General features: G+C 61.4%; 1 protein-coding gene across 1 annotated transcript; it reads right to left on the minus strand.

Annotated features, from left to right (window-relative positions):
• Nucleotides 1-2,158: 2,158 nt before the first annotated feature.
• Nucleotides 2,159-6,487, minus strand: LOC144271325 (uncharacterized). Its single transcript, XM_077828611.1, has 4 exons — nucleotides 6,421-6,487; nucleotides 4,671-4,884; nucleotides 2,627-2,889; nucleotides 2,159-2,313 (listed from the first exon to the last, which is right to left on the minus strand). Exons 1-4 carry the CDS (start codon nucleotides 6,485-6,487, stop codon nucleotides 2,159-2,161), a joined length of 699 nt encoding a protein of 232 aa, XP_077684737.1.
• Between the last annotated feature and the right edge of the window lie 4,787 nt (nucleotides 6,488-11,274).

The raw sequence follows: 11,274 nt of genomic DNA on the forward strand, positions 1-11,274 counted from the left end.
CCCCGCCCCCCGCGCGCGCGGCGCAATGACGCCATCTGTCAGCGCCCCTCCCCGCCTTCCGGCGGCCTCCCCGAGACGCCGCTGACGCGAGGCCGGCATCACGTGACGGGCTCAGGGAAGGGGCGGTGCTTAACCTGGGGGGCCACGAGCCCCGCCCGCCCTGGCCCCGCCCCGAGCGGCCGCGGCCGAGGTGGCGCCGCCCGTTGACTCTGGACCCTAACGATGACGCGGGCCTGTCCAGGGACCGGGCCGCTGCGCTGCGTCCCCGTGTGGGCGGGGCGGGGAGCCAAGGGCGCAGCCCGGCCTACCCCCGGCGGGGAGCGGGGCCGGGGTCTCTGAGCCCGGGGCCAAGGGAGCCAGCTGGGCTCCTGGGCAGCTGTGCCTAGGGGGGCGCCGGGGCTGATGGGACGTGCACGTGGGACAGCAGCAGGGGTCCCGGGAGGGCTCATTAGGGTGCCCAACTTTCTAATCGCACAAAACGGAACACCCCTGCCCCGAGGCCCCGCCCCTTCTTCCAGGCTCCACCCCCTCCACCCGCCCCTCCCCCTGCCACCCTCGCGCGTGCTCCCCCACCCGCACTTGCTCTCACCAGCCTGGGGCGGGGGCCCGGGGAGCGGGGCGGGGGAGAGGGCGGGGGCAGGCTCTGTGGTGGGGCCAAGGATGAGGGGGTTGGGGTGTAGGAGGGGGCTCAGGGCTGGGCAGAGGCTTGGGGGTGCAGGGTCCTGGCAGTGCTTACTGTGGGTCTTAGGAAGCGGCCGCCAGGCCCCTGCAGCCTCTAGCTGCATGGGTGTGGGCAGCCAGGGAGGCTCAGCGGGCTGCCCTCCTGCCTGCAGCCACTGCCCCCGCAGCTCCCATTGGTCACGGGTCCCGGCCAGTGGAAGCTGCGGAGTCGGCTCTCGGGGCGGGGGCAGCACACGTAGCTTCCCTGGCCGCCCATGCGTCTGGGGTTTGCAGGGATGTGGGCCACTTCCGGGAGCTGCGCAGAGCTAGAGCAGGCAGGGAGCCTGCCTTCGCCCCGGGGCCCGGCTGCACTGCTGCCCGGACTTTTAATGGCGCCGATCAGAGTCACGGGGGTCCCTTTTCGACCAGGCGTTCCAGTCGAAAACCAGATGCCTGGCAATGCTAGGGCTCAGGCAGGTGGCACTGGCTGGGCTGGAGGGAGGCTGACCCTGGGCAAACATCAGGCTCCAGTTCCAATTTGCCACATGGCTCAGCCACCTGTGCTGGGTCCTCAAATGGCACAACTTGGCTGCAGCCAGACCTGCAGCCCGTTCACCACAGACCCAGCAGCTAGGACCCAGCTCACCACAGTTCACCACAGACCCAGGCCACCGGCTCAGGAGGCAGACACTGCAGAGGTGACCAGGTCGGCTGGTGCCACAGTGGGGAGGGCCAAACCCACAGCTGTGCAGTGAGCATTCACTCCAGCAATGCAGGAGTGTACACACACGCACACCCACCCATGCACACACCCCTCTACATGCACACACATACCCCTTCACACACCCCCACACACGCACACCCACACCTGCCCACATACATACACCCATGCACACCCCTCACATCCCACACCTGCACACCCACACGTGAACATGCCACCCCCCCACACACCCCCGTGCTGACGCCCATCACACATAACCCTGTGGACCCTCCCATGCTCCCTTGAACAGGTGCGCAGCAGCTGGACCGGCCACGGAGAAGCAAGGACCCCGCCCGCAGCCCTCGGTGCCCAGGGTGGGGATCGAGCCACAACCAGCAATAAATGGGAACTGAGAGTGCGACCAGCTGTCACCTTTACCTGTGAACGAGGAGCTGCAGGCAGCCCCAGGGACCCTGAGCACAGATGAGCCATGGGCGGAATGAATCGGACAAGGGCCAGGAGACCCCCACCCTGCCCAGCTTGTGTCATCGTGTGACTCCACCCCACTACACACACCCCAGGGTTCCTCTCTCTCCAGAGGTCACATCCCAGACAGAGCACTCGGGGGCAGGGCTTGGCCTGTCAAGCAGCTTAGGCACTTTATAAGGGCCAGGCCAAACAGTGCGGGGCTGAGGCATGGGCTGGCTTTATCACAGTGGCAGCGTGCCAGGCTCTGCTAACAGCACCTCTGTAATACCGACAGCCGACACGCCCTCTGCCCCAAGCGTCACCCCACAGTCACTGTGGCACCTGCTCGTCACACTTGCTGTCCTGGCTGGGCTGGGCCGTGGGTACAGCCAGCTCCTGCCACTGGGTCCCTCCTCGCGCCAGGCCGGGCTGCGGGCAGCTCCTGCCGCTGGGTCCCTCCTCGCGCCGGGCTGGGCCACGGGCAGCTCCTGCCGCTGGGTGCCTCCTCGCGCTGGGCTGGGCCACGGGCAGCTCCTGCCACTGGGTTTCTCCTCGTGCCGGGCTGGGCCATGGGCAGCTCCTGCCATTGGGTCCCTCCTCGCGCCAGGCCGGGCTGCGGGCAGCTCCTGCTGCTGGGTCCCTCCTCGCATCGGGCTGGGCCGTGGGCAGCTCCTGCCGCTGGGTTTCTCCTCGCGCCGGGCTGGGCCGCGGGCAGCTCCTGCCACTGGGTCCCTCCTCGCGCCAGGCCGGGCTGCGGGCAGCTCCTGCCGCTGCGTCCCTCCTCGCATCGGGCTGGGCCGTGGGCAGCTCCTGCCGCTGGGTTTCTCCTCGCGCCGGGCTGGGCCGCGGGCAGCTCCTGCTGCCGGGTCCCTCCTCGCGCCAGGCCGGGCTGTGGGCAGCGGTGCGGGAAGGAGCTGGCCAGGTGCTTGCCCAGGTGGCTGCTGCTCGGGAGGCTGTAAAAGCAGCGCTGGTTGAGTCTGCAGAAGTGGAGGAAGTCGAGGGTCATGAGCGTGAGGACGAGAAGGCCGTAGAGCCCCACAGCCAGCAGGGGCAGTGGGTTCCTGGTGGGGGGAAGGTACAAGGCAATAACTGTGTTACACTGGGCACGATACTGCTACCAAGGGGTGGCTTCCACTCTCCCAGGGGAACCTAGATGCCAGGCGGTGTCCCCCACTGGGCACTATTGGGTGCCCCCAGGCAGCCCTGTCCTACTTGCATATCTTCTCCAGCTCGATGCCAGGGGGCGTCGTGCCCCTCCTGGGGAGCCCGGTGCTGCTAGGGAAATGTATGGACCCCGGTGCTCAGTAGAGGCACTGCCCATGGACCCCTTGTGAATGGAGAGTCGCTGCTTTGCAGCTGCTGCTGGAAAACGGGGCTGGGCATGAGTCGTTAATGCCCGTTAATGAGCTCCAGCCACTTGAATGGATTAGAGAGGCATGATTTTCCTTTACAACATAAGAACGGCCAGACTGGGTCAGGCCAACAATCCATCTAGCCCAGTATCTTCTGGCAGTGGCCAGTGCCAGATGCTTCAAAGGGAATGAACAGAACAGGGCAGTTATCAAGTGATCTATCCCCTGTCATCCATTCCCAGCTTCAGGCTGTCAGAGATTTAGGGACATCCGGAGCATGGGGTGTGTCCCTGACTGTCTTGGTTTACAGCCATTGATTGAATAGTCGTAAGTTCCTGCAGGAACTTCTCTAGTTCTTTTTTGGACCCTGTTATAGTCTTGGCTTGCACAACATCCCCTGGCAAGGAGTTCCACAGGTTGACTGTGTGTTGTGTGAAGAAGTACTTCCTTTTGTTAGTTTTAAACCTGCTGCCTAATAATTTCATTGGGTGACCTCTAGTTCTTGTTTTCTGAGAAGGAGCAAATCACACGTCCTTATCTACTTTCTCCACACCCGTCCTGATTTTACAGACCTCCATCACATCCCCCCTCAGTCGTCTCTTTTCTCAGCTGAACAGTCCCAGTCTTTTCGATCTCTCCTCATCCAGAAGCTGTTCCATCCCCCTCATCATTGTTGTTGCCCTTCTCTGAGCCTTTTCCAAGTCTAATGTGTCTTCCTGAGCTGGGGTGCCCAGAACTGCATGCAGTATTCCAGGTGTGGGCGTAACAGGGATTTATATAGGTTTCAGAGTAGCAGCCGTGTTAGTCTGTATTCGCAAAAAGAAAAGGAGTACTTGTGGCACCTTAGGGACTAACCAATTTATTTGAGCATGAGCTTTCATGAGCTACAGCTCACTTCATCGGATGCATTCAGTGGAAAATACAGTGAGGAGATTTATATACACACAGAACATGAAAAAATGGGTGTTATCATAAGTGATCACTCTCCCTACAGTGTGTATGTTAACACCCATTTTTTCATGTTGTGTGTGTATATAAATCTCCTCACTGTATTTTCCACAGTATGCATCCGATGAAGTGAGCTGTAGCTCACGAAAGCTTATGCTCAAATAAATTGGTTAGTCTCTAAGGTGCCACTAGTCCTCCTTTTCTTTTTAGGGATTTATAAAGTGTAGCTTTGTGCCTGTCACAGCACGTCTATCCAGGGCTTTTCTGGCTCATATAAAACCAGCTCATGGTCCTTGCAGCTCTGCCATTCCCGAGAGCCCCAAGCCCCTCTTTACAGCTCACCTGGGTGGCTCCCAGGGTCCAGGCGCACCCGTCAGCATGCAGTGTTCTGCGCTCACGCAGAACTGTGCGTGGTGCAGGGCCACGACAAGTCACGCGAGGTTTGCCCCTCCAGAAGGGGGTGCAAACATGGCTGGCATTAGAACCTGAAGCAGCCCCTCCCCTCCCGCAAGTGCACGCACGGGCCAGGTACTGCTGCTTACCTGAGTCTGGCTGGGGTGGGCACGTTGGACAGATTGACCCTTCTCAGGCTCTCAAACTCCAGCTGGGGGCAGCAGGATTTCAGGGCACGGTCTCCGTGGCGGCAGCAGCACCTGTGTGCAGGGGGGTCAGTGAGGCGTGGGCAGTAGAAGCCGGAGTGGTAGCGTCCATCAGGGCTGCGATATCCCTCGCAGAGGTGCAGGTTACGGGCCGAGGCTGCAAGGGGAAGTCCCAGCCAAAGAGACTATTCAGAACATGAGCCAAGTACAAGAGCTTGGCCTACCACAGGGTCGCAGCAGATAACAGCCTACAACTGCTACCAGCTGATGGAGTCCCCCCTCCCCCCTTAGCTCAGGTGGGGACGGCCCATGCTCACAGACCTTTGTGGGAGGCCTGACACCGAGCAGGGCCAGCCCAGTCTCAGGGGGCCCCAGGGTGACCTCATTCTCAACACCACCAAGAGGAGAACCCTGATAAAATGCTCTGACCGGCTGAAGCTTCCCAGGGCTCTGTGGGGATGGGCTGGGGAGAGCCCTCCTGGGGGACCGAAGCTCTTCCAGGGGATGGCCAGAAAGTGGCTACAGCTGGCCTCCGAGCCGGGTGTGGCCTGGGGAAGCTCGCTGAGTCCTCCCTCACAATCCGACCTAGCCTGGGACCCGCCATGCACAGGGACCCCACCCTGTGGCCCTCAGGCTCTGGGCTGCGCAAGCCGGAACAACTTGCTCGCCCACATACGCTGGCTAGAGGGGCTTGCTTCACACGCCTTTCAGCGGCTCATGAGCCAAGGGTGGCCGGCCGGTGGCTCCTTGTGGGCACCCTAGTGTTGGCCGTGGTAGGGCCGGGTGCTCACCCCATGGGCTGTGCCCCTGATTGTCCAGCACAGCAGGGGTGTCAGAGGGCCTGCAGTACCAAACCATGCTGGCCTCTGGAGCTGGCTCCCGTCTCACAGTGCCCAGTCCTGGTGCTGCACCCTCCAGCATGGCTGGCAGGGTGCCTGCCCGATATGCTGAGCCCAAAGGGACCCCTGGTGTCACTGTCAGCGCTCTCCCCAAGGACGAGAGTTTGGCGGGGGGCAAAGGAGACTGCCCACGTGGAGGGGGCGGGGCAGTGTCCTATGTTAGTCCTGACCAGGCTGGAGAAGGGAGTTGAGGACAGCAGGGCAGCAGGGGAAATGTGGCCCGGCTTCACACCCAGCTGGGCACACTTCCCAGCCCGGCCACACCCCACGGAACAGCGCACCACCCCTGGACATGCACCGACATGCCTACACGAGAGACTCCAGGGCCGTGCCAATCACACCTCTGCCCCGGCCTGCACCAACCCCTTGGGGCCAGACGCACACTCGCCCCCCGGAATGAGCAGCGTGAATAGTGCTGTGCGACAGCAGAGACCTAGCAGGGTGGGAGTCAGAGCAGTTTGGGGAGTTGACCAGGGTGCCGTGCCTGTGCCAAGGGGGTTGCGGAGCTGAGAGGGCCCTGTGCCCATGCCAAGGGGGTTGGGGAACTGAGGGGGTGCCCTACCCATGCCGAGGGGGTTGGGGAGCTGAGAGGGCACTGTGCCCTTGCCAAGGGGGTTGGGGAACTGAGGGGGTGCCCTACCCATGCCGAGGGGGTTGGGGAGCTGAGAGGGCACTGTGCCCTTGCCAATGGGGTTGGGGAACCAAGGGGTGCCCGACCCACGCCAAGGGGGTTGGGGAGCCGAGGGGGTGCCCTACCCATGCTGAGGGGGTTGGGGAGCCGAGGGGTGTCCTACCCGTGCCGAGGAAGCTGGTCGGCAGTGTTGTGCAGAGGAGGCCCCCAAGCAAGAGTCTGTGCAGCATCTTCTTGTCTGCTCCTTGGGCAGAGGCAGCTCAGGCTCCAGTCTGAGGAAACAGAAACCACGGCCCCTCCTGCCCCCGCCTCCATCTCGGGCCCAGCAAGCACCTCTCCCTCGCGCAGCCATTCAGGCCTCTCCGCAGGAGCCTTTTGCACTTACTGCCCGGCTCCACTGGGACCCGGCCGAGCCAAGGGGGCGGGCACACCACTAATGAGCCTCTCCGGGAGCCAGTGCCCGCTGGGGCAGGAGGCTGCGGGCACTTTTGAGGCTGGTGTTGGCATTCCTGAGCCCCACTTGTCAGCCAAGAAAGTGGGTGCTAGTGACTCCCCCAGGCAGGGCCGGGGCAGTGGCTCCCTGGGGAGAGAGGATCTAGGGTGTGGGCTGAGCAGGGCAGAGAGAGGAGTCCTGGAGCAGCCTAGCCTGGGCAGACAGGCAGTTCTGTTCATAAAGCCAAACCTGGGGGCGACAGGGGTTCTGATTCGATGCAGGAGGGGAAGGCAGCTCTGGCTGGAGAGCAGGTGGGGAAGGGCACACAGAGGAGTAGGGAGTGCTATGCCAGCACAAGTCCAACCGTACCCAGCTCTGGGTGGCGAGGCTGGCATGGGGTGGCCATGCTCCTGCCTAGGGTGAGAGGCCCCTCATCCAACCCCCTGTGCCAGCACCTGGCAAGGCTGGGCCCTGGTCACGTTCCATGGGGCAGAGGCAGAGCTGTTACCGCGTGGCCTGGAGAATGGCAGCGCAGCAGGGATGGGGGGCACCGGGGAGGGGGGACAGCAACAAGATGGCCTCTCAGAAGACCCCGGCCAAGCAGGGCAGAGGGAGAACCAGCCCAGCCCAGCCAGGGCCTGCCAGGACAAGCACCCTCCTGCCCTTCCCCACCCAGGGGCAGGGCCTTGGGCCCCCGCCAGAGGGTCCAGTAGCGGTGGCTCAGGAGCCAGAGCCGCTAATTGCTGCACTTATAGGTGCCCTGCGGATGGGGGAGGGGGCAGCGTGCCAGCCCCTTCCTCCTGCCGCCCGCCCCACCCACAGAGCAGCCAGCCCTGGGCACCCTGCACACGGGCTGCCGGGACCCTTTCACCTGTGCACACACGCCCCAGCTGCCAGCAGAGACCTGCCTGGTCTGTTCCAGCCACCAGCACTGCTGCGAGCCACCATTCCCCTCCGCTCTCCTGCTTCAGGCTCTCTGCAGACTCAGGCAGGCCTCCTGCCTCCGTTACCTGGGGGCCAGTCTGGGAGGTTCTCCCACACCATGGGGCTAGAGCTGTTCGTTAGGGAGCAGCACAAGCCTGAGCCTGGCATTGTACCCAGGACCATCCCATGCCCCAAGGCCACTCCCCGGCCCCAGCACTGAGCTCCCATCCCACGGCCTTCAGTTTGGTGCGTGCAGGGTCTCCTGGTGCTCCAAGCTCACAGCCCTGGGACAAGGGCCCTCTGGCAAGCAGCCTGCAAGGCGTATTGACAGCGCATGGGGCCCGGCTTGGCAGGGACGGGGTCCAGCCAGCAGGGGAAGCTGCTGCGGGGAAGGCCTTGCCGCTAGCTGTTCCGGGGCACCGAGGGCAGGAGCCAGCGGCGCTGTGTGCCGAGGGCAGGGACAAGCAAGGCAGAGCGTGGCCTCCCGCGTGCCCCATGGGCAGGGAGCTGTGCTCAGCACTACCAGAGGAGCTGCAGGAACCCTCCTGCCCCACCCTCCTTGCAGTAATTAGCCCTGGGGGAGGCCAGGGCAGTTCCACAGCCCCAGGGCCGCACCGTGTAATGACACTGGCCCCATAGCAACCAGAGATGCTCAGGAGGCTGCTCCTGAGGGCAGATTCCCTGCACGCACCCAGCTGCGGCCAGGAGCTGTGGCGGGGGCATGGCAGCAAGGAGCCACATTCAGAGCCATTCCCACAGCCCCGCAGCCAGGCCAGGGGAGCAGCAGTGATAGGCAGTGAGATTGTTAGCCTGGAGCAGCCCCGTATCCATCTAGCTTGTTCCTTGGCACTGGCTGCCTCTGGGGGAGGCACAGGAGCCCTGCTGAAGGTATCAGTGGGATAACCTGCCCTGACAGGCCATCCCTTAGCCCTGGGTACAGCTGTTGGGCTTGGCCCCTGCCCTGCAGGAGGAAGCCAGGTTGCTTCTTTGTACCTTTCTCATTCTCCATAGAAACATCGGATTCTTTTTTAACCCTACCCAGCTCTTAATCTAGCGGCAGTGAGTTCCACAGACTACATGTGCATTCTCTAAAATATTCCCTTTTGCTCACTGTCAGTTCCCTTGGGTGCCCCGTTGTATCTGTGCTGTGACCAGGGGAAAGAGCAGCGGCTGGTCTCCCTCCCCTCCCGGTCTCTACTATCCCTCTTTAACACACTTCAGCTTTGTCTGTTTCCGCTCCATCCCTCCAAGGCAGCTGCCAGAGAAAACAGGTCAACAAGGCAGGCACTATAATGCTCTGCCAGCTAGGGGCTGTCAGCCTGGCCGTGGAGTTTAGTGGAACAGGAATTACCAAGACTTGGGTCTCAAATCGAGATGAACAGTTGGTTAGAGGGCAACTGCGCTGCTGCCCGGGGGGACACAGTCTGGCCAGACAGCTCAGCCCCAAGGGAGAATGAGGCCTGGAACTACGGCTCCCAGGAGGGGCAGGGAGGGGTCTACTAAAGAACCAGCGCAACCGTCTGTGACGTTATTGACCTATTGACATGATCTGGGACCGTATAGATCATTGTTGCAACCAAGGTCCTGTAGTGGCACCAAATCTTACATAAAGGGGGTTAAATGAGGTGTCCAAGACAAGGTTATGGTTTGCTGTTTATGGTTATGCTGTCTATCTGTGTGTAACATTTCTGTAGTTAAAGTTATGAATATTGGCTCTATACTGTCGGTATTTCAAACTTGTGCTATGCTTCTGGGTGACACCCCAGACAAGTTGGTGTCAGCTCTGCCTAGCCTGCTTGATGGCCCATTAAGGACCATCAGCGATACATTGAGAGAAGGCAGATGCGCCTTGTGACTCAGCAAAGTGTGCACGGACTTGCCCATGTGACTCCAAATTCCATTTTGCTGTAATTTTCCACAGTAAGAACAAAGAGGGGTTCTTACACCTGGAAGAGACTATAAAAGGCTGATGCCTCATCTCCATCTTGTCTTCAATCCTGCTTCTTGCCTCTGGAGGGAATTTGCTACAAACGGAAGCTCTACACAAAGGACTGAAGGACCCACCCCAGCTGGGCATGTTCTCCAGAGACCTGATTTGAACCTGCAGTTTATGCCATCACTGCTACAAGCCTGAACCAAGAACTTTGCCATCACTGTATGTCATTGATTCCATTTCACCAATCCTAGCTCTCATCGCTATCTGTTTCCTTTTATGAATAAACCTTTAGATTTTAGATTCTAAAGGATTGGCAACAGCGTGATTGGTGGGTAGGATCTGATTTGTATATTGACCTGGGTCTGGGGCTTGGTCCTTTGGGATCGAGAGAACCTCTTTTCTTTTACTGGGGTGTTGGTTTTCATACCCATTCGTCCCCATAACGAGTGGCGCTGGTGGGGATACTGGGAAACTGGAGTGTCTAAGGGAATTGCTTGTGTGACTTGTGGTTAGCCAGTGGGGTGAGACCAAAGTCCTCTCTCTCTGGCTGGATTGGGTTGCCTTGGTGTGCAAAGAAACCCCAGCCTTGGGCTGTAACTGCCCTGCTTGAAGCAATTTGTCCTGAATTGGCACTCTCACGCCAGGACCAGCATTGTTACACCCTCCGCTTTCCCACCTTCCCTCACTGCTCGTAACAGCCAGGAACAGTGAGGGGAGCCACTCAGTCCTTACTGCCCCCGGCTGGGCGGGGGCAGCAGGGGACTCGGCTGGGTGGAGGGGCACTCGCTCCTTAGCACCCCCTGCTGGGTGGGGCTGCAGGCTCTCAGGGAGGGCTGGAGAAGCCTCCCTCCCTGACACTGTGGGCTCAGTCAATTGAAGCCGCAAGAGAACCCCCCAGAGCAGGAAATGGAAGGGGGGTGGGCGTCCCACCAGCTGAAGGGGGCAGAGGCCCTTGGAGCCCCTGCCTCCTGCAGGCCCAGAACCAGCACCTCTGGCCCCAGGATCTTAGCCCCCGGCCCGGGTTAGGTCTCTCTCCACACACAGGAACCAGCAGCAAGAGCCACAAACCAGACACAAGGCGGGAGGAGCAAACAGGCCTTTTCTTGCCTAAAAGCTGACAACAAACTCAGGGAAATTCACAGTCTCCAGTTCCATAGAGTGGCCATTAGAGCCGCACTGTCCCATCCCCCCGCCCCCTCCGCCCCCGGCCAGCAGCTTCAGCCTCCCCAGCCCGGACCCCCCTCACCCACCCCGCGGCAGGTTTCCAGCCAGACCCCAGCAGGCTCCAGCACCTGCCCAGCTACCCCACAACATGGGGCGGGGGAATGGCGACCTGCCACCAGAAGGAGAGATGGGACATGGACAGGGTGGCTTTGTACCTCCCTGGGGGATCAGCAGAGACTCCTGCCACATCAGAGAAGCTGCAACCTGCCTCCTGGCCGAGCCGGTAGCATCGCCACCAAGAACGCAGCGCTCTCCAGCTGCAGCATCTGCAGTGCCAGGCTGAGCACTGGGAGCGGCCTGGGCCCACACGTGCCCTAGTCCCCACGCTTGGCCATTTGAAACATTATTTAAAACGCAGATTAATAAATAATGGAGGCAGCTGCTCCTGCAAGTCCGTCTGCATCCCGTGCAGTGTCCGCCCCCAGCCCCAGCCCGAGGGGTGCTCCCTGCCCCGCCCCACCCAGGCAGGGGTGGTCTCCCAGCTCTCCCAGCCTTGCGCC

The sequence above is a fragment of the Eretmochelys imbricata genome, chromosome 10, assembly GCF_965152235.1.
Source record: "Eretmochelys imbricata isolate rEreImb1 chromosome 10, rEreImb1.hap1, whole genome shotgun sequence".
Classification (NCBI taxonomy): Eukaryota; Metazoa; Chordata; order Testudines; family Cheloniidae; genus Eretmochelys; species Eretmochelys imbricata.